This window comes from Ixodes scapularis, unplaced genomic scaffold, assembly GCF_016920785.2.
Source record: "Ixodes scapularis isolate PalLabHiFi unplaced genomic scaffold, ASM1692078v2 PGA_scaffold8__174_contigs__length_109621045, whole genome shotgun sequence".
Taxonomy (NCBI): domain Eukaryota; kingdom Metazoa; phylum Arthropoda; class Arachnida; order Ixodida; family Ixodidae; genus Ixodes; species Ixodes scapularis.
Window position 1 is genome coordinate 60,797,551 of NW_024609883.1, and position 23,081 is coordinate 60,820,631.

General features: G+C 48.7%; 1 protein-coding gene across 9 annotated transcripts in view; it reads right to left on the bottom strand.

The window, feature by feature from the left end:
* Positions 1–18,225, bottom strand: part of LOC115326096 (Down syndrome cell adhesion molecule homolog) — an 81,135-nt gene extending 62,910 nt beyond the window's left edge. The window contains exons 1-2 of one of the 9 annotated variants that reach the window (XM_029986834.4): positions 18,059–18,225; positions 17,712–17,999 (exon numbers count right to left, since the gene is read on the bottom strand). In XM_029986834.4, the coding sequence (XP_029842694.2) occupies positions 17,712–17,999; positions 18,059–18,134 (364 nt within the window). In that variant the 5' untranslated portion in view covers positions 18,135–18,225. Of the gene's footprint in view, positions 1–1,478; positions 1,779–2,656; positions 2,933–3,020; positions 3,169–3,624; positions 3,913–3,972; positions 4,264–5,655; positions 5,926–6,591; positions 6,880–6,938; positions 7,150–13,388; positions 13,677–13,732; positions 13,969–14,390; positions 14,676–14,799; positions 15,003–17,711; positions 18,000–18,058 lie in introns of those variants that run through there. The other 8 variants (XM_029986825.4, XM_029986831.4, XM_042286898.1 and 5 more) reach the window with 8 other exon arrangements.
* Between the last annotated feature and the right edge of the window lie 4,856 nt (positions 18,226–23,081).

Genomic DNA, 23,081 nt, shown 5'->3' on the forward strand with positions numbered 1-23,081 from the left:
CAAATCAACATCGCAGAGAAAGAGGTAGAGCGCTCATTTCTAAACATCGAATTATCGCGAGAATCGCGTAGTTTTCGTGACATCCCCTCCCGGGTACCCTTTTGGACGATTGCACACGTTAACGACATCCACACACAGGAGAACATCCACTTTCAATAAGTCATATAACTTGATTGTAACCTAAACTAGGGCTGTTAAAAAAACGAAACAAAAAAGAAAAGCCAGTGGCGCGTATTTTTATACATTTCTCGCCATACATTATATCCTCAGAATAGACCCATAGAAGTGTTCACGCAATTCTAAACGAAAACCAAGGATTCACCTGTGACAGTCAGAGGAACTGTGACCTCGCTTGACCCCTGGACGCTACTGGCGATGCAGGTGTAGTTTCCAATGTCTCCAGGCTCGATCCGTCGTATCGTTAGCATGGAGCTGCTCGTTGTTGGCATCGACACAGTAATTCGGTCGTTGGATTCCACTTCCACATCGTTTTTACGCCACAGGATTGAAACAGATCCTGAACCGTCCTTTCTCACAGCGCAGTGAGCGCCAGCCTCGTCTCCTAAGATTAAATCCGGCGGAAATCCGAAGCTGTGGACCTTGAGCGTGCCTGTGAAATTAATAATGCTTAGTGACAAACAGGCGGTCGACGGTTACCGGTTAGGCTTACCGCTACTCAACGCAGACGATACGATCGAGGCGACGACGACCAACACGCAGACGTTTATCGTCCCGAAGCCCATTTTTGGTGTCAAAAGTTTGCGATGTTCCGGCATGTAACTAGAAATTGTGAATTTGAGCAGTTGCGCAGTGACTGACTAAACGCATCATGCGAGACGACACCTCGAAAGCATCGCTCGAGAACTTGGAAAGAGTGCAGCGCGTTCGACCTCAGTGCGCATGCTTGGTTGTGTGAACGAAACGTGGGAGCCTAGCGCCACTCAGTGGACGATTTCAGAAGCGAGCCTCAATGTGTTTGACGCGGCGATATTTGAGGGTGGAGAAAGTGTCGTTATGACGTTCTTGCTACTGGTGCAGTTCCACTGGCTAAGACAAGAGTTGAGTAATGTAGAGTTTGCTCCATTTGCAACGAAGTCGGTTAGAAAGCGTGCTTTTGTTGTAGCCATTTTTTGTTTACCCGTAGCGCGGCCCCAACCCAAATGGATGTGAATAAAGAGTACGAAGCAGCTACAGCTCTTGCAACGTAATCGTACGATCTCCGAGCTCAGAGAAGTGTTTCCAGGCAAGCTCAAAGCTTGCGAGCAGACAAAGTACGACCATCATGTGGAGATTTGCAAATCCACTGGAGGCGATACCAATCAGCGGAGAATACGGGAAGGCGAGCAGCGGGCAGCTACGGCCTATCCAAGTCTGCAGCGTAAACCGGCGGGGCCTAGCGGCCAAAATGAGAACCAGCCGAAAGGGGGTTAAATGAACGTCGCTGGGGTCGCGAACAGCAAACGTAAAGAATGGTTTACCCAAAACCGTGAGTGGAACCGTGACTTCGCTGGACCCTTGCGCAGTGCGTGCGATGCAGGTGTAGTTTCCAATGTCCCCGGGCTGAATCCTCCTGATCGTGAGCGTAGAGCTGCTCGTTGTCTGGACCATCACTGTTATTCGATCACTGGAATCCAACTTCCCACCGTCCTTGAACCACGAGATCGAGATTGGACCCGAGCCTTCCCTTGTCAGCACGCACACGGCTATAGTCTCACCCCCGAGTCTCAAATTTGGTGGAAATCCGAAACTGTGGACCTTCGGGGCGCCTGTAAAAACGCGTTAGGCTTAGCTTCGAGTCAAATGACCGGTGACATTCTTTGGGCTTACCATCATCCTCGACAGGCGACGATGACGAGACCGTGGCGACGGTGAGTATTAGGCAGAGGACTGATTTTCCTTCTACGACTCTGGCTCGTCTATACGACATAACGAACGGAGGCGCCTGAAATTTACTACGCTTAATTGTTTCTTAGAGCGCGTTTCAACGCTGGTGTCGTGCACAACATGTCATCGTTGAGTACGTCAAAATATATTGCGAGTGCATCGCAGCGTTCCTCTTTGGTGCGCATGCGTGACTGTACGGACCAAACGCGGGCAACTAGCGCCACATGGTGTATGGTTGCCGAACCCACGCGGCAAAGTCCAGCGCGGCCAGATTTGAGGTTAGTTACGTGCAGTTGATGTAGTTGAGGGATCGGAGGAAGCGTTCCTTCTGCTCTGGAATTTGTGTTTGTGAGTGAACATTCCTTTACGAGAACCATTAGTAATGGTCCATAGAAAGGCACTTTGTGACCCATTACTTGGTCGCGGCATAACAAAAACGGTGCATGAGGAACCACGTCGTTGTGTCCTATGACGTTAACGTGATACACGAATGTAATAAATTGAGCTGCGTCCACGCACTTTAGTTGCATTGTCTGGGTTGGCAGACTATTCATTTCTACTTCGGTCGCACGACTTACTGTGTAGCTGCGAACACTATACTTCGGTCTTCGTTTTACATTATTTTAAATTGGCCGCGCCAACTCTCGCACACGACGAAAAAGTGGCGATGGCGCTTTCGGATATGTGTGCTGCGAATATACGTTTACGGATATGGTGTCGAAAGGCTTAAGTCTGGGCCGTGACCCAAGGGCGTGGCAAAGGTTCCCTCTACCTTTCACGGAGAGTGCGGCGGTGTAGGAGTCGCTTCCCGTGGGACTGCTCACGACGCAGGTGTAGTTCCCGATGTCTTCGACGACGACAGCATCCAGCGAGAGCACAGACGAGTCCGTCAACTGCCTGACCGTTGCGCGGTGACCCAGTGGCGATCCGTCCTTCGTCCAGGAGAAATCAAAAGGACCGTCTCCTTCAAGAACTGCGCAGTGCACTTGCGCCTTTTTACCCACGGCTATCTGGCTGGAGAAGGCGAAGTCTTGCAGCTTCGGAGCGACTGCGTGGTTTTATGACGGTGCTATTAACATTACAATTTCCAAGATTTTGTTACGGAGCGCAATGGCGACGATGAAGATGGCACCTACCTCCAGCGGTCACTCCAACAATGTGTGAAGAGTACAGGAACCAGAGGACGGACGCGAGGTGGTAACGTACATTCGACGACATGGCAGCTAGGAGGCACCAATACTGGCACAAACGTTTCTCTTTAGAACACTTCCGCGATTGCTAAGAGATTGAAACCGTTTCGCGAAAGCACGTCACATCGGTCGAGCGCCGAGACACGTAGTAAAACCCAATAGTAAAACATATCGTTTTATGAAGAAAAACCCCACGACCGAAAATCCCGCCGAGGTGCGGACAAGTGGCGCCACCTAGCCGAGAGGCCGGGAATCAAATTCACAGAGGAGGAGCGCTAATTTCCAAACATTGAGTTCTCGCAAAATTCGCGTGGATTTTGCCTATCCCCCCTTGGGTGTCCGTTTGCACTACTGTCCATGTCAGTATTTAGACATAAAGAACATCCATCTTGAACGTTGTTGAGTCTCATCTTGATGCCACCTTAAACTAGAACTGTGTCAAACAGTTCCGCGGCGAGTATTCTTTATACATTTATTGACATACCCCTAAATCCCCACATGAGGCTCAATGGAAGCGTGCGAAAATCCGAAGCGAAAGCAGGCGATTTACCTGTGACTGTGAGAGGAACTGTGACCTCACTTGACCCCTGGACACTACTGGCGATGCAGGTGTAGTTTCCGATGTCTCCAGGCTCGATCCGTCGTATCGTTAGCGTCGAGCTGCTCGTTGTCGGCATGGACACAGTTATTCGACCGTTGGATTTCATTTCCACGCCGTCTTTACGCCACAGGATTGAAACGGACCCAGTAGCGTCTTTTCTCACGACGCAATGAGCACCGGTTTCATCACCCAAAATTAAATCCGGCGGAAATCCGAAACTGTGGACTTTGGGCGTGCCTGCGAAATTAATAGTTTTTAGTGACAGGCAAGCGACAAACGGTTACCGGTTAGGCTTACCGCTACTCCACGCAGGAGATGCGATCGCAGCGACGACGACCGCCACGCGGACGCTGATCTTCCCGAAGTTCATTCTGGGCGTCGGAATTTTGCGATGTTCTTATATGTTATGGAAAATCGTGCATTCTAGCAGTTGTCCAGTAACTAACAAGTAGCATCGTGCGACATCACAGCACGGCTTGGATCGAAAAGCTTGGAAGAGTGGAGCGCGTTCGACTTAGCGCGCATGCGTGACTGTATGAGCGAAACGTGGGAGCCTAGCGCCGTGTGGTGGATGATTTCCGAAACGATCTCAGGCCTGTTCGACGCGGTTACATTTGAAGGCGGGTAAAATGTACTTTCGACGGTCATTGCAACTGGTGCCGTCCCACTGGCAAGGGATAAGAGTTGGTTACGGTAAAACCGACTCTATGCAGCGGATGAGTCATGGTAGGGGCTCATGACTCTAGCGCCCCCCCCCCCCCTTCCCCAGTCGAAGTCGAGCCGACCCTATATTATACACATGCATTTTGCCCCGCCCCCCCCCCCCCCCCCCCCCCCCGGCACCCCAAGCATCAAGCATAGACGTCGCAGGCACTTCTTCACCCCCTCCCCCCAGAAAAAAAAGAAAGAAAAAAAAATCATGGTTACGCCACTGATTCTATTCGTAACGACATAACGAAGTCGTTTAGAATGGATCGTGCTCTTGTTGTAGCCATTTCTTGTTTCCAGTAAATCTAAGCGGGACCCAGCCAAAGTAAACATGACATAAGAACAAATGAAGTACTTCAGCTCTGGGACCGCATCAGAGCCTTTTCAAAAGTCCACTGAGCAACACTGGGTGTCGCCCTTTCTTCGGCGACCGCCCAAGAAAGGGCGACCGCCAATGTTGCTTCTTAGACTTGGGGCTAGGTGGCGCAAGCTACCGCCCGTTACAAAGCCAGTAACATCCATCCATCCATCCATCCATTGGGCACGATGCGTGTGAGTGTATCCGAGTCCTCGCCGAACGCTGACGTAGCCCTCGTATCCAATATACATGCTCAGAGGTCACGTGCTCGAACAATGGAGGATTCGGATCATTGTCCCAGCAGTTACTGGATGGCGCTCGCACTTTTGAAAAGGCTATATTGCTTTATGTCCGAGCTTGTAGAAGTTTCATCTAACAAGCTCCAAGCTTGCGTGCAAGGAAAACGCGGGACGTGTTTGTGATTACGGCATAGGGAAGATGGGAATGCGTCAAATTGTTAATGGGTGTCCATAAAATAGAAAGCTGCCCTTTTTCGCTGCCCTTTTTGTGTATTAACAAGCTGTGATACGACGAGGATCGGGAAACACGTCACGGTGTCGTGGGACGTATTCATATACGGATATAATAATAATAATAAAAAAGCAATGCATTCTGGCAAATTGTATTAGACACTACAATTACCTGGGTTGGTAGACCGTTCACGTTGACTTTAGTCGCACGATTTGCTACAGAGCGGCGAACAATACTACTATTCTACGCCGATAATATGGAGTATATATCTCAAAATTAGGAGACAGCCGACGCCCGCACACGACGACGAATTACCGAGGCGCTTTCGGATACGCCGCACGAATCGGCGTTCAGAAATATAGTGTTGGAAGGGTCGAGTCTCGGCCGCGACCTAACGCCTTTTTGGGATCATGCATAGATACGGGGACAACGAATCCTTCTACCTTTCACAGAGAGCACGGCGGTGTAGGAATCCCTTCCCGTGGGACTGCTCACGACGCAGGTGTAGTTCCCGATGTCCCCGACGACGACAGCATCCAGCGAGAGCAAAGACGAGTCCGTTAACTGCCTGACTGTTGTACGGCGACCCAGTGGCGATCCGTCTTTCGTCCAGGAGAAATCAAAAGGACCGTCTCCTTCGAGGACTGCGCAAGTGACTTGCGCCCTTTTGCCCATTGCGGTCTGACTTGAGAAGGAGAAGTCTTGTAGCTTCGGAGCAACTGCGAGGTTTTGTGACGGTGCTATTAACACTTTGTCGATATCTTCACAGATCGCAATGGCGACGGTGAAGACGGCACCTACCTCCGGCAGTTGTTCCAAGAACATGGGAATAGTACAGTAGCCAGAGGACGCAGGCAAGATGGCAATGGGCATTCGACGACATGGCAGCAAGGATTTTCCGATACAAACGCTAACGTTTTTGTCCAGAAACGATAACAGAGAGATTAAAACTGCTTCGCAAAAGCACGTCACATCGGTCGGACGAGGAGACGCAGAGTAAAAAAACATCGTTGTACGATGCAAAATCCATAAACCAAAAATCCCGCGCAAGGTGTGGACAAGTGGCGACATCTAGGCGAGATGAAGCGAATTAAATTCGCGGAAAGCCAGCGGCTGAGCGCTCATTTCTAAACGTGGAGTTATCGCAATCATTGCATGGTTGTTGTGACCACTCTTTTGAGTGTCTGTTTAGACGGCTGTCCACGTCATCGACATCCACACTCGAAGAGCTTTCAGTTTCGTTAGTGTCACACCTTATATTGACTACGCTAAAGTGGTGCAGTTTCTAACAAATCCGCGGGGAATACTGACGCACCAATTCTCAATAGGATGCTTAATGGAAGTGTGCAGAGAATCGTAAACGAAAGCCGACGATTTACCTGTGACTGCGAGAGGTACTGTGACCTCACTTGATCCCTGGACGCTACTGGCGATGCAGGTGTAATTGCCGATGTCTTGAGGCTCGATCCGTCGTATCGTCAGCATCGAACTGCTCGTTGTTGGCATCAACACAGTTATTCGGTCGTTGGATCTCATTTCTACACCGTCTTTACGCCACAGGATTGAAACAGGCCCGGAATCGTCTGCTCTCGCAATGCAGTGGGCGCCAGTCTCGACGCCCAAGATTAAATCCGGCGGAAATCCGAAACTGTGGACCTTGAGTGTGCCTGTGAAATTAATAACGTTTGGTGACTGCAGGCAACCAACGGGTACCGGTTAGGCTTACCGCTACTCCACACAGACGATAAGACCGCGGCGACGATGACCACCACGCAGACGTTTATGTTCCTAAAGCCCATCTTGTGCGTGAATATTTCGCGATACTTCGGTATGTTACAAGAAATGGGGAATTTTAAAGAGTTTTAAAGTGACTCACAAGTCACAACATGCGAGATCACAGCAAAGCCTGGATCGAAAACCTCGGAGGAGCGGAGCGCGTTCGACTTAAGTGCGCATGCCTGGCTGTACGAACGAAACGCAGGAACCTAGCGCCACGTCGTGGACGATTTCGGAAACGATCCCAGACGGCCCGACGCGGCTATATTTGAGAGTGGACGCGATGTAGTTATGAGACGCTCGTAATCGGCGTCGTCCAACTGGCAGGGGACAAAAGTAGCTCGCTGCAGTGTCGACTCCACATATAGTCACGTAAGTTAAAGTCGCACTTTGGCGATGGCCACGTTTGTTTACCAGTACAAGGGGCCCAGCTGACTATGAAATAAATCATACAAAGTTAAACGTCCTTCTGCCTTTTTTGGTGCGCAGAATCAATGTTGCCAGTTGTCACCTGCAGCTTTTGCCGAAGTGCCTCGCGGAAGGTGCAAAAAGTGATATGCATCGTCCTAGCTGCTCCCTTTCCCCGGTACATCCTACCTGTGTGCGTTTGCCGTCACCCGCTGAGCCAATCACGTACAGAAAAAAGCGCAAGGTCACGCCGCGTTCACTGTGCGCGATTGCTTTAGCCGGTGATGGCAAAACGCGCAAGGACTCCACGAAGATGCACTTAATTGGTTCCATTGCAGCGCAGCCTTGGCTGCGGTCCAACTTAAGGTGCAACGGAGTATAATATAGTTCACAACGGAGAAAAGTGACATCTTTGTGATCTGCTAACCCTGTATCTGTACTAGACAAAAGGTCGCATTGCTGTGCAACTCCAAGCACCAAGATGGCGGCGCCCTCGAGCCGCTGGCAAGCCAACAAAGCCACGTGACGTGAACGGACAAATAACTTTCTTAACAGCATCAGACAGTCAGGGAAATGAGTGCCGCTACTTTGGACGACATATAGTGACTCTAATCGTAAGTGCCTCATGTTCAAGTTCGGGGACGTTTCACCGGCAGGCTTCGAGTTTGCGAGCAGAAAAAGAGACCCTCTTCTGTACCATTGCAGCGGGCGTAGAAAAGGGTTTACCCAAGACCGTGAGTGGAATCGTGACCTTGCTGGAGCCTTGCGCGCTGTGTCCGATGCAGGTGTAGTTTCCGATGTCCCCGGGCTCAATCCTTCTGATCGTCAGTGTAGAGCTGCTCGTCTGCACCGACAGTGTTATTCGATCGCTCGAATCCAACTTCTCACCGTGCTTGAACCACGAGATCGACACTGGGCCGGAGCCTTCCTTTGTCAACACACATAATGCCACAGTCTCTCCACCGAGTCTCAAACCCGGGGGAAATCCAAAACTGTGAACCGTCGGAGTACCTGTAAAAACACGTAAGGCTTAGCGTCGAGCCAACTCACTGGTAATATTTATTAGGCTTACCGCCAGTCTCCAGAGACGACGACGAGAAGACCGTTGCGACGGTGAGTATTATGCAGAGGACTACTTTTTCTGATATGACTCCGGCACATCTAAACGGCATACTGAACGGAAACGTCTGCAAATTGCTATGCTGCAGTTCTTCTACCATGTTTCAAAGTACTGGCGTCGTGTATGATATGGCGTCGCTGACTGCGTCAAATAGCGAGTGCACCGCAGCGTTCCTCTTCCCTACGCATGCGCGACTTTACGAACCAACCGCGGGCAACTAGCGCCACGTGGTGGATGATTTCCAAACTCACGCGGCAAGGTCCAGCGCGGCTAGATTTGAGGATGGTGAATCAGCGTTACTGAATTCAAGTCGTAGTCGACGCAGGTGAAGTGTGGAGCACGGCGTGGGAGCAGGCGCTCTTTCCGCTCTTGAACTGTTAGTTGAAAACAACCCGACGACCCCTGTGTGCCCGCGCACAAAGAGGTAATAGAACGTTCCTTTCTGTGACCCTCACTCGAGCTCACGCGCACAAATGAAGCTGTGAAGATGCATTATATGTAATCGTATTTGCGACCTATTCACGGCTATAGTAAAGCGTTTTCTATATTTTTTTTTTAAGTAACGAGCACCGTCTGGGGACTTGTCTGCGAACTAAAGATGAGGGACAACCCAACGTGCCTCCATCCGTCAAAGCACATTGGCATCGCGTCGTTGTATGGTCGTATCCCTAACTACCCTTGCTTTCTTTTTGCCTCATACTATGTGCTAGAAAAAGACGAAACACGCGCAAAAGTAGGTGCTAACAATCAGGAGTTTTAGTAGATCGTATTTTGCGGAAAGCGGGCCCAGCGGGCTCGCGCTCAATCCATGCTTCAGAGTGACGGCACGAGCTCCCGCTACAAAGCGAAGCGATTTGCTGTTTACTAAAAGTACCTGACGTTGGTCACGCGGGACGGCGCTGTCCAAAACCGGCGACATCGTATACGCGTGCACAGAGGGTTACTGGAAAAGGTTAATTGGTGTTCTCTACGTGCCTTAGACTTTCGCATTTCGTGAGTAGACTTGCCTCGTGTTCACTAATGACGACAAGCGGGACCGTGACTTGCTGGGACCTTGGACGTCGCGGGGCTGTTTGTCCGAAGTAGAAAAGACTGATCGGTCCAATAGGACGACATCGATGTGCACAAGTACAGCGCGTGCCCGCGGCTGTACAGGTGAAACGCGGGAGCGTATACATCAAGTTGCGAACGATTTGGAGAGCGGCTCCAGGGCATTCATTGTGGCCAGATTTGTATATTCGAGACCGAAGAAAATGTAATAAAATTCTTGCAACCGGCGTCATTCAAGTGGTGAAGGACGCGAGTTTTTTTTACATAAAATCATTCTAATTTATCATTACGTCGGTTAGAATCGTAGTTTCGTTGTAGTCACCTTTTGCTTAACAATAAAGCCGGTCCCGCCAAAGCGAAGTTTCGCAAAATCGGAGTAATAACATCTCTAGCATTCTATTTGTTTCACGTCTAAGCTCGGAGAATTCAGTCCGGACAAGTTCAAAGCTTCCTGAAGTTAGGAAACGACTATTCCTGCATTGTGGAAGACTTTGAAAGCAATTTACCCAGCACTGTGAGTGGAACCGTGACTTCGCCGGATCCTTCCGCACTGTCGGCGACGCAGGTGTAGTTTCCAATATCCCCGGGTTCGATTCTTTTGATCGTGAGTGTCGAGCTGCTTGTCTGCACCACCACTGTTACCCGACCACCCGAGTCTAGTTTCACGCCGTCCTTGAACCACGAGATCGAGACTGGGCCGGGCGCTTCCTTCGTCAACACGCAGAAAGCTCCCGTCTCGCCGCCGAGTCTCAAGTCCGGTGGAAATCCGAAACTGTGGACTTTCAGAGAGCCTGCAAATTCCGTTAGGCTTAGCTTCGAGTCAAATGACGGAAGGATATCGAGCTTACCGCCACTCTGGAGACACGACGATGGAATTCCTGCTAGGATGAGCACTGCGCACACGAGTGATTTTCTTGGGAACATTCGGATCCAAGACTGCAATGTAGCCAGCGGGTGCACCTGGCATTTGCTAGTCTTAACCGCTCTCATCATTGTATGGTGAACGCAGTTCACACTTCGCAAGGTGGGCGAGCGTTACGAAGTTATGGAATGCTCGGTGTTTCTCCTCAACGCGCACGCTTCACTATACGAAAACCCGGACAACTAGCGGCACGTGGTGGTTCGTTTCGGAATCTGGATGGCGAGAATCCGTGGCGGCTAAATTTGACGATCCCCAACGCTGGTTACAGCATATGACGTTCGAACCAACACTGCTAAGTTCAGAGAAAGGTCAGGACCTACGCTTCGTTTGTACTTAAGTCGTCGTATGAAAACGGCAGGGCAGGACGTCCCCGCCTTGATGTGATCGTGACACGGAAGAGCCACACCTTCCTTGAACTGATTGAGCCCTCTGGTGAATGTGAAACCTCATGGGCATCTTAAAAGGTTGCGGTTGTACGTAAACGGAATATCTTTAATAAGTGGTTGGATGGTTAACACGTCGATAATTTTGCGGATATCTCCCAACATTATTTCGAGCAACGCGGACTCTGAATTATTTAAAGGGACATTGACACCCCTACAAAAAAAAAATGGTTTTATTTTTTGCGAGGCGATTTATTATGGTGTCAGAAGGATACCCAATCAATATTTGTTACAGCGTCACGCATATTAGCGGAAGTCACGTGGCTGCGCAACCTTTTGTTTCTTCAACGTATTTGCGGCTTTTAAGAAGCCGCAAAAAATGGATATCGTATTTTCATTTTTAATACTGAGTGCGTGCTTTCAATGACTGCCGACTCTGGTTATTTTTGGTGGTTGAGTCTAAATCATAAAAAACGGCACGTCACCACGGAGAAGAGAGTGAGCGCGATTCAAACCGGCCAGTTCTCGATCGGCGGTTTTCGGGCAGAAAGAAAACGAATTTTGAACCGGAAATTGTGTTCTGGGTAGTTGGGCTTTCATATGTCATGTGAAAATAAAAATATTGGCGAGCATAAATACCCTGTTAGTGTCCCTTTAAAAATATTTGTTTTTCCCATTCTGTCCGCAGGCTTCCACCAGGCATATATTTACCTATGACAACGAGCGGGACCATGACCTCGCTTGAGCCCTGGACGCTGCTGGCGGTGCAAGTGTAGTTCCCGACGTCTTCGGGCTCGATTCGCCTGATGGAGATCATCGAACTGCTGGCTGTAGGCCTAGACACAGTCAACCGATCGTTGGATTGGACGTCCGCGCCGTCTTTGCGCCACGAGAGTAAAACTGGCCCGGTGACTGCTTTCTTCACGACACAATGAACGGCAGTCTCGTCGCCAAGAGTCAGGTCCGGCGGGAAGCCAGCGCTGTGGACTTTCGGTGCATCTGCGAAGGGAGTTCGGCTTCAACTTCTCCCTACTCAAGGGCGACGACGGCGTTAGGCTTACCGCTACTCTGGGCGGATGATAGTGTGATCACAGCGACGGTAAGAAGGGCTGCGAGTATGACCCGCGTTCCGAATTTCATCTTGATGCTTCAGGACGTCATGAATAAATTACGTCTTGAAGATTGAGTCTGTAAGTTCACTGATAACGAAACAGGAAAACTGAGAAGACGGTAGCACAGCAAGACAACCGTATTTACAATCTGAAGTTGTTCAAGGCAGAACAGAACCTCAAAGTCCAGTGCGCATGCTCGGAAGTATGAACCAAACGTGGGAGACTAGCGCCACGTGGTGGTCCGATTTGCAAACGGAAGAGAAAACTCACGCGCGGTTTCATTCGAACGAAGACCGAACTGCCGAAAACTATATGATGTGGAATCGAAGCGCGTAACGATTTTTGCAAAATCGCTCAAACGGATATATTGCAACTACAGTTTCCGAGGCAACGCAGCCCGTAAAACGAAGCAATTAAGCTTCATGTGGTGACTTCGGACTTTTAAGCATATATATTGGGACCCATACCAGATATATACGAAGTATTTAAAATATTTTTCTCCCGGTCAGTTAACTAGGTATACACGGAGCACTGCTACAGACACTAAGCCAAAACAGATACAGCGTAAAGACCGATTCACCATGGTGCGATTTTATTTGAGATTTCGCAAGTGTGGCGATGAGCACCGCAGCCTCTACTACGCATTTTTTGCCGCACGAACGACGTCGAAATTCAGCAAAATCCCTTCATGTGAATCAGACTTAACCGTTGTTGCGAAGGTGGAAATTCAGGCACCCTACCAGGGCGGCGAATTAACTCTTTCATCGACACGTTTTCAAGCTTGCATCATTCTTTTGCCAATTTCGCAGAATTCAATTCCCCACCCATGGCCTTACTGATCTGGATGAGCACCGCATACCTACATGCATGTGGTCGTGTGTCACTATACCGCGCGGTGCATTTAAAATACCGCTAACACTGGTACTGCACTCGCAAATTTTCCTGGCTCAGACACCAGACGCCCATCGGGGCTCTCTAAAACAAAAACAACACAACCATTTAGCAGACTTAATTATAAACCGATCAGGATGAAAGCGATAATCTCGCATAGCAAAAGACCACTTCTCACAGTTCTGATCAACAGATGCCGTTAGTGAACCCCGACAACAAATGCTTAAATGCTTCCATCGAAAGTGATCTCTCGTGAAACCTGTTTAGCTTAAACGGGAATAATCCCTGAAGAGGGCGAACAAGGGGGACGAAGGACAAACACAAATCTCCAAACACAGATAGGTGACTGGTGCGCGCTGAAAAAAATACGCCTGGTCCTGGTATCGAACCAGGGTCCTCTTCATTTGCAGGGGAGCGCTACCAACTGGGCTAACCATTAACATAGGTATAGCTGATTAGCGTGGCCGGTAATTGACACGTCCCAATAACAACCGAGGGATAATGCAATGTTTACCTACGACAGCAAGAAGAACTGTGATTTCGCTGGATCCTTGGACGCTGCTAGCTTGACACGTGTAGTTCCCGATGTCTCCAGGCTCGATCCGCCTGATGGTCAACGTCGAGCTACTTGTCGTTTGCATCGCCACGGTGATGCGACCATTGGATTCGATTTCGGCGCCATCTTTCCGCCATGAGATTGAAACACGTCCAGGGCCTTCCTTCTTAACGACGCACAGAGCTCCAGTTTCGTCTCCGAGAGTCAGATCAGGTGGAAACCCGGTACTGTGAACCTTCGGTGCTCCTGTGGAACGAGTTAGGCTTAGTTTCGAAGAGTCGCCGCAGATCTGCTGGGCTTACCACTGCTCTGAGAGAACGATGATACGAAGACGGTGCCGACGAATGTAATATAGAAGATCTCAGTCTTCATCTCGGTGTCAGAACACGATCACAACGTCGAACGAAATTCAAATTTGCGAGTATGGTGTATACATGCCCTTACAACCGCATAAAGTAGTGCCACCCCACAAAACTCGTACGAGAAGATGCTACTGTAGGCGTCGAAAATATTGCTTGCTGTTGTCCTAGAAGCTGTCGCTTGTGCGCATGATCGACTGTACCATCCGAACGTGGGAAACTAGCGCCACGTGGTGGACGGTATCGGAAATAGGCGAGCGATCCAGCGCGGCGAGATTTGAGAGTTTGCAATGTATCATTCGGTGTGCAGTTCGTCGTTGACGACGTTCATTTTGTATGAAGCAAGATTTCCTAGGGCGGATAATTTTAAATAACTTAATAACAAAGACACGTCAGTGGCAGGATAACAGCTGAAGTGTACGCATTTTTTATACCTTCACGACAAGACGGTTGAGCATGGTTTGGAAATAGAGCCTGCGCATATGGTTCCCTTCGAAAAACGGTCCCCTGCGCGTGCGCAGTCCCCATCGCTCCTGTAATTTAATGTTTTTTTTAATAGTATTTTTTTTCATATTCTTCGAAGTAAGAGATTATGAGTCACCTTTCACGTGGAGGGAGGCTGTGTACGAATCGCTTCCCGCTCCACTGCTGACAACGCAGGTGTAGTTCCCGATGTCGCCGACCGCCACCGCGTCCAAGATGAGGAGTGACGTAGATTCCGTAACTTGTCTAATGGCTGAACCCGGAGCAGGGTCCAGTGACAAGCCGTCCTTCTTCCATGAAAAGCTGAAGGGGCCGTTGCCTTCGTAAACGGCGCAGTACACTTGGGCCTTCTTGCCCAAGGCAATGTGACTGGGGAAGAAGAACTCCTGGAGCTTCGGAGCCACTGCGCAAAAGCCATTTGTTTGTTTTTTTGTTTTTTTTTCTTTGTTTTTTTTGTTTTTTTGCCTTCTACCCTACAAAAATCTTAACTGCTTGTATATTTTTATAAAAATAAACGACGCACGTACCTGTGGAAGTCACATACGAAAGATGCGCAGCACAGAAAAAGCTGGTGAATATCATGAAGCGGGGACTGCTCGATTTCATGTTCCTCGTTGGGGAATCCCTTTTCTCGCGCAAGAAAAACTTCTTTGTTAGAAGATCGTCAAGAGTTCTAACGACATTGTAAGCTCACAAGAGGGGATGCACGTTGTGGTAGCTTGACGTCAGGAGGAGAACTGAGGAGCGTGCGAAAGCAAGATAAATGGTCGTCCGAGAAATCACATATCGCCGCAAGTGCAAATCGCCCAAAGTATGGACAACTAGCGCCACCTATGAAAGACAAAGTAAAGCACACACTCAACAACCATACCCCGTGGTTGTGGTTCTAAGGCGCTGTAGCTTAAACTTCAAGTTATGTCTCAAAGCCACAGCTGGCACTGCCTCAGCTATAATGTATATATATTTAATAAGAATAATTTTTTTAAATTAAGTGTTTATGTATGGCGGGAAGTTCGAACGCATAAAGAACCTCTGAGGAGGTGTGAAGCTGAAACGCTCATTATTTAACATTTCCACTGTCGCTTACCCACACTGCAACCGCGACAGTGCATATATTGAAAATCATACAAAGTAGAAAAAAGAAGGCGCCAGAAGTCGGTGCGTTTAAAATATTGGTGAGCACATTAGTCGTAACACCATAATACGGCTCCCGTTCTATTTGAATCCTCATTATACTGGTCGACTCGATCGCTGATTTACCTTTGACGATGAGGGGAACTGTCACTTCGCTCGATCCTTGCACGCTTGTCGCGGTGCAGGTGTAGTTGCCTACGTCTCCAAGTTCGATTCGTGTGATGGCGAGTGTCGAGCTGCTCATTGACACCATCGTCACAGTTATCCGGTCGTTGGGCTCCAGTGCTACGCCGTCCTTGTGCCACAAAATGGAAACTGGAGCAGAGCCATCCTTTCTCACGACGCAGTGGGCGCCAGTCTCATCGCCGATGGTCAGATCCGGTGGAAACCCGGTACTGTGAACCATCGGCGCTCCTGTGAAACGAGTTAGGCTTAGGTTCGAAGGGTTGCCGCCGATCCGTTAGGCTTACCACTGCCCTGAGCGAGCGATGATGCGAGGATGGTGCCGAAGAAAGTTATACAGAAGATCCTGACCTTCATCTCGGTGTCACGGCACGACCAGAAGATCGAGCGAAACTCGGATTTGCCTCCCGTAACACGGTTCGATTTCAAGGCGAATGGGGTTTTTGTCTCCACACAAAACGAGAAAACGTCAGCCTATAGGCGTCGTCGTCAATATTACTGTTCCTGGAATCTGTCGCTCGTACGCATGATCGACTGTACGACCCGAACATGGGAAACTAGCGCCACGTGGTGGACAGTGTCGAAAATAGGCGAGCGATCCAGCGCGGCGAGATTTGAAGAGGCAACATTCGGTATACAGTTTGTTCAAACAAGTTCATTGATCCTTCATTGTGTATGAGCCAAGATCTGATGAAACGAAAAAATCGAAATAAGGGCAAAAATGACGTAATTGGAAGGATGAAAAGGGCTGCATCATACCTCAGTTCGTGACGTCGCGACCAGACAGTGCGCTGTCGGTGAAACAGCATCCGCAGATGCTTCCCTTCGAAAAACGGTTTTCTTTGCGTATGCAGTGCCCAGCACTTCTGTCGGAGAACGCGATTGTTTGTAAAAAGCGAGTTGCTATTGGCGTTCCTTGCCACTCTAAACACTCAAAGAGATAATCCTGTTCCTCTCTGTGTCTTAGGAATGAAAGATTATGGGTCATCTTTTACGTGCACGGAGGGCGGCTGTGTGCGAATCGCTTCCCGCTCCACTGCTGACGACGCAGGTGTTTTCCGATGTCCCCGACCGTCACCGCGTCCAGCATGAGAAGAGATGCAGCCTCTGTCACCTGTCTGATGGCTGTACCGGGGCCATGCTCCAGTGGCAGGCCGTCCTTCTTGCAAGTGAAGGTGAAGTGGCCGTTGTCTTCGTAAACGACGCAGGAGACTTGGGATTTTTGGCCCAAGGCAGTATGACTGGGGAAGAACTCCTGGAGCTTTGGAGCCATTCGCGAAAGCCACTTGTTAGCCTTTTGACCTACCCTATCAATATCTTAACTGTTTGCATTTTGTTTTATAAAGATGGACGACGTACGTACTGTGAAAGTCACATACGAAAGATGCGCAGCACAGAAAAAGCCGATGAATATATCACGAAGGGGCGACTGCTCGACTTCATGTACCTCGTTGAAAAATTTTCTCTCTCGCGCAAGAAAATGTCTTTGTTAGAAGATCTATAACGGTTCTGACGACACTGCAAGCTCCCAACAAGAGATGCACGTTGCGGTATCTTGGAGGAAAACTGAGCGTGCGAAATCAGGAGAAATGGTCGTCCAAGAGATCACAGATCGAGACTCAGAGTATGGACAACTTGCGCCACCCATAAGAGGCAACGTAAAACGCACACTAAACAATCACAGCGCTGTATCTTAAACTACAGGGTATGTTTCGAAGCCAAAGCTTGGACCGCCTCCTATCATGTGAAGAATTTGAAGAGAACAATTGTTTGCTCGAACTCAGTTGAATGAAGCTCGTGCTTATGTCGGACGGGAAGTTCGAACTATAGTAAATGATTTTTGAGAAGGCACTCAAAAAATGGTAATATGCCAGTGTCTGTTTCTGAGATCGGCCAAATCTTGCGGAAAGAGTTATCTTTTCACTTTTCAACTGTCCAGTATCTATACTTCAACCGTGACATAGCAAATAATGAGAAAGCACAATAACATAAAGTCGAGAAACAAGATGTTTTCTGAGCTCAGTTATTACGTCTAAGTTATCGGCGATTACATTAATCGTAACACCATAATGCGGCCCCGCTTTTCAGTGGTCATCATTAGTCGACTCGATCGCTGATTTACCTCTGATGATGAGGGGAACGGTCACTTCGCTCGAACCTTGCATGCTGGTCGCGGTGCAGGTGTAGTTGCCGACGTCTCCAAGCTCGATTCGCCTGATCGCGAGTGTCGAGCTGCTCGTCGACACCATCGTTACAGTTATTCGGTCGTTGGGTTCCAGTTCCACGCCATCCTTGCGCCACAAAATGGAAACTGGATCGGAAGAATCTTTTCTCACAACGCAGTGGGCGCCTGTCTCATCTCCTAGAGTCAAATCCGTTGGAAAGCCCAAACTGTGGACCCCTGGAGCGCCTGCGAATTATGGTTAGGCTTTACTACTGTCCCGATGCAGACCATGTTTTGGGGCTTACCGTTACGTTGAGCAGATGATAACGGTAGCACGACGACCATAACGACGAATCCGAGGACTAGGGCTATTTCATCCATTTACCTTTTCAATAAACTCACACTCACTCTACTGGTAGTTTGTCTAGGCAGGTATACCTTCCACCAACGTCAGTTGTGGGACTTGAAACACATCGAAAAAGGCGACGCTGAGGTCCTCTGTAGTGCGCATGCTCGGCTGTAGATATATCACACGGACAACTAGCGCCACGTCGTGGACCGTTTCGAAGACTAGACCGATCAAGTCAGCGCGGCGGTATTTGACGATCAACAATTTGCTGTAAGAGAGCGTGAACAGCGCAGCGTTGCCTTCATTGGTAAATATGTCTGTTTCTCAATGATAACATGCCATCAAGGTTATACGAAAGAATGAAACACTGTGAGAAATTTAAAATATGCATCGCCGACGCGTCCTTGCGTCATAGGTTGTCAAAATGGATCATTACAAACTGCAGATGAACATGGCATGCAGCTTTTGTTCACCTAGCTTTCTGTGAAACCCGTTGTAAATTGAATTCAGTACTTACCTAAAATTGTGAGAGGAACTGTGATCTCGTTTGATCCGTGTCCGCTGCTGGCAATGCAGGTGTAGTTCCCAATGTCTCCAGGTTCAATCCGTCTGATTGTCAGTGTCGAGCTGCTAGTCGTTGGCATCGTCACAGCGATCCGCTCGTTAGATTTAATTTCCACACCGTCTTTACTCCACAAGATGGAAACTTGACCTGAACCGTCTTTCCTCACAACGCAGTGAGCACCGGTTTCATCTCCGAGAGTCAAATCCGGCGGGAATCCAGCACTGTGGACCCTTGGGGCGCCTGCGAATTACAGTTAGGCTTAACTCCTCACTCATGACCAGATGTATGCTTTGTTGCTTTAACTTACCACTAGCCGACGCTGACGATGACGGTAGCATGAAGACCATGGTGTAGATTCCTAGACATACCACTCCAGCACACATTTCGATGAAACAAACAACAGCAGCGCTTGAATAGTTCTAGATAAAATTTGTTGTAGCCGATGTCATCTTGCCTCTGTAGGCTGAAGATCACGACTAGCTCATTTCAGGAACTAAAATAAAGAACGCGATGCCACGGTACGCATGCTCTAGTACGCATGCCCGGCCGTAGATGTAGCACACGGACAACTAGCGCCATGTGGTGGACGTTTTTGAAGACGAGACGCGTCAGGACAGCGCCGCGATATTTGACTATTAAAGGTACACTATACTATATCGCAGAAATATTTGGAAAGTAAAGCGTCGACTGTTCACAGCTCCATACCAGCATTCAATCTAGCATATTGATATAATAGAGCAAGTCTGTAGTTCTCAGATGTGCTCTTACATACTTCTCCGATATAGTGGTCTATACACTCTTAAAACAAAACAAAAAAAAGTGTATTCTCACATCCTTTGTCCCACATAAGACACCTCAAAACATCAGTTCGACATACAGCACACTGACGTCGATCTGACGGTACTAACTTTCACGAGAGGCTTGACAGCCGTGCGGTACAACTTATCAAAATAGCTAATGTGCGTGTTACTGACTACAGAAACAAATAATCGGAGATTTCTTGACCCTACTGCAAAACCTCAGTGTTTTCTTTCTGTGGCCTTTGATACGTACTTTATCTATTTAATCAGTTATATCGCACCGATATCAAGCCCCTCATAAAATTCGGGACCGTCTGTTCGACTGTAGTGGCGCCGTACGTCGAACTGAAGTTTTGGGATGCGTTATATGGGACAAAAGCGTGTAAGGTGACACCTATTTCTTTTTTTTTTTTTAAGAGTGGAGTACACTTTCCGATGTGATTGCATACGCTCTCCGGCGTGTTGTTGTCCAGATGTTTCCTTTTCAGCGCTGCCATATTTGACGATCAAAGCTGTGAAAAGGAAAGCGTCGACAGCCCACAGCTCCAGACCGGAATTCAGTCTAGCATGTCGTTAGAGGCCGACGACCAGACACGAGATTCTGCAAGGCAGAATATCCTCTTAACCCTGAAAGGGGGAGGGGGGGAGGGGGGGGGGGGGCGTCGGCCATTTTCGTCATGAATTAAATTCAGTATTCATCTAACATTGTGAGAGAAACTGTGGTCTCGCTTGACCCTTGCAAGCTGCTGGCGATGCAGGTGTAGTTTCTCATGCCGTCAGGCTCGATCCGTCTGATCCTCTGCATCGAACTGCTGGTGACCCGCCACAGTGACCCGGTCGTTGGACTTCATTTCAGCACTGTCCTTACGCCACAATATGGAAACGACCGGGGAACCATTCTTTCTCACAACGCAGCAAGCGTCAGTATCATCTACGAGAGTCAGATCCGGTGGAAAGCCCGAGCTCTATGGCCTTCGGAGAGCCTTCGAACTACAATTAGGTCCAAACGTTGGCTATGTTTTGTGGGCTTACCGTTACGCTGAGCAGACGATAACGCTAACACGATGGCAATGACGGGGATATTGAGGACCTGCAGCCTACCATCCATTTTGTTCAGTAAACCCAATCACATTTTTACTCTATATCGGCGAGTTGTCGAGACGGCTAGCTTCGAGCGATGTCACAGTTATAGGATTCGGAAAACATCCAAAGCGATGAACAGCTAGCGCCATATGGTGGGCGGTTTTCAAGACTAGACCGATCATGTAAGTGCGGTAGAATTTGACGATTAAAAACGTCGAACGATGTCGCAGGACAGCATGCATGCACACCACAGTATTCCGTTCATCAGTGAATATGTCGGCCTTGCCAGGATAGTATAGGCCATCAAAGTTATACGAAAGAATGACACTATGTGAGAGGCAAAAATAATGCATTATCGATTCGCACTCGCACCATAAATTATCAAAACTGACCATCACATACTGTGATGTGGACGTACAAGGCAGTTGTTAAACGCGTTGCAAACTGAATTCGGTATTCACCCAAAATTGTGAGAGGAACTGTGATCTCGCCTGACCCGTGTCCGCTGTTGGCGATGCACGTGTAGTTCCCGATGTCTTCAGGCTCGATCCGTTTGAGAGTTAACGTCGAACTGCTGGTCGACATCGTCACAGTGACACGATTGTTGGATTTCACTTCAACGCCATCCTTACGCCACGAGATAAAAACTGGACCGGAACCTCCTTTTCTCACGACACAGTAAGCAGCGGTCTCATCTCCGAGAGTAGATCCCAGTGGGAATCCAGTACTGTGGACCCTTGGGGCGCCTGCGAATTATGGTTAGGCTTAACTTCTGACCAGATGCAGGCGATGTTGTTTTAGCTTACCGCTAGCCAACGCCGACGATGACGGAAGAATGAGGACCATGGTGTAGATCCCGATCCATGACACACTTGCACGCATCTCGATGGACAAAACAGAAGCAGCGATTGAAATGTCCTAGATGAATTTCGTTGTCGTAGTCAACGTCATTTGTTACCCCGTTGGCCCTATTTCGCGAATATCCCAGTTCTGGAACTTGAATGGCGAACGCGACGCCGCGGTCGTCCCTGTAGAGCGCATGCTCGGCCGAAGATAGAGCACATGGACAACTAGCGCCACGTTGTGAACGTAATCGAAGACGGGGCCCATCAGTTCAGCCACCGCGATATTTGACGATAAAAACGACTCCGTCCTAAAATGTATTTTTTTTTTTTTAGCAATTATGTTGTTTTTTAACAATATTCTGGGACATACTCTTAGCTGTTGTTCGGTTATACCGACCTGTATGGCTTTGTGGCCTGTTGGTTTGGTGTACTTAATACGTTGTTCTCCTGGCGTTCTTTTTTTAGCACACATTTGGTACAATGGCTACATTAAAAAATGTAAGAAGGCGATCTGGTCACACTCATTTTAAACATGGAAGACCACTATAAACCGTAAACCTAAGGACAGGTTATGCTTAAACCGTAGGACCAAGGATAGGTTGTGCTTAAATCGTATACCTAGGCACTGGTCATGCTTATACCACAGTATCATTATCAGTTTAAATTAAATTCAGTGTTCACCTAAAATTGTAAGAGGAACTGTGATCTCGCTTGACCCTTGCACGCTGTTGGCGATGCAGGTGTAGTTGCCGATGTCTCCAGGCTCGATCCGTCTAATCGTCAGCGTGGAACTGCTGGTCGTCTGCATCGTAACGGTGACTCGGTCGTTGGACTTCATTTCAACACCATCCTTATTCCAAGATATTGAAGCTGGACCGAAATCGTCCTTTCTCACGACGCAGTAAGCGCCGGTATCGTCTCCAAGAGTCAGATCCGGTGGAAAGCCCGAAGTGTGGACGTTTGGGGCGCCTGCGAATTCCGGTTAGGCTTAAGTTCAATCCAAACGCAGACGATGTCTATGGGCTTACCGTTACGTTGAGCAGACGACAATGGTTGCGCGACGACCAGGATGACAAATCCGAGGACTGGCATTATACAATTCATTTTTTTTTCTCAATAAACTCACTCAGTCATTCACTCTATACCGGCGCTTTATCAAGACGGCTCCAAGCGATGCCAGTGTGGGACTTTGAAAACACCGAGGGCGTTGCGGCGGTCTTTTGCATTGCGCATGCTCGGTTGTAGGTATAACACACGGACAACTAACGCCACGTGGTAGACGGTATTGAAAACGAAACTCATAAGACCGGCGCCGCGGTATTTGACAACCAGAAGTGCCATACAGTGTTGCAATACAGCTCCGACACTGAAGTATTTCTATTATGAGTAAAATGCACCGGTCTATGCTTCGTTCTATACTGTGCAGCACCGGTCTATACTGTGCAACACCTCCCAGATAAGAAAGCCTCAGTAAAGATTGGACGCTACCTCGGCCTCAGCGATAGGCTAGGAGTCGTGCTCTTGCTGGACAAAGATGCATACATAGCCTTTGTCCTTAGAGTAATGTTCGCGTTCTTTACCAGCGATACGTAATTTGTTTGTTGAAGCTCTCAAATGTAATCTTTAATATATGAATATGTAGCATGTTTGGAGAAACTAGACTTCTGGTTAGCAACGCTGTCGTTG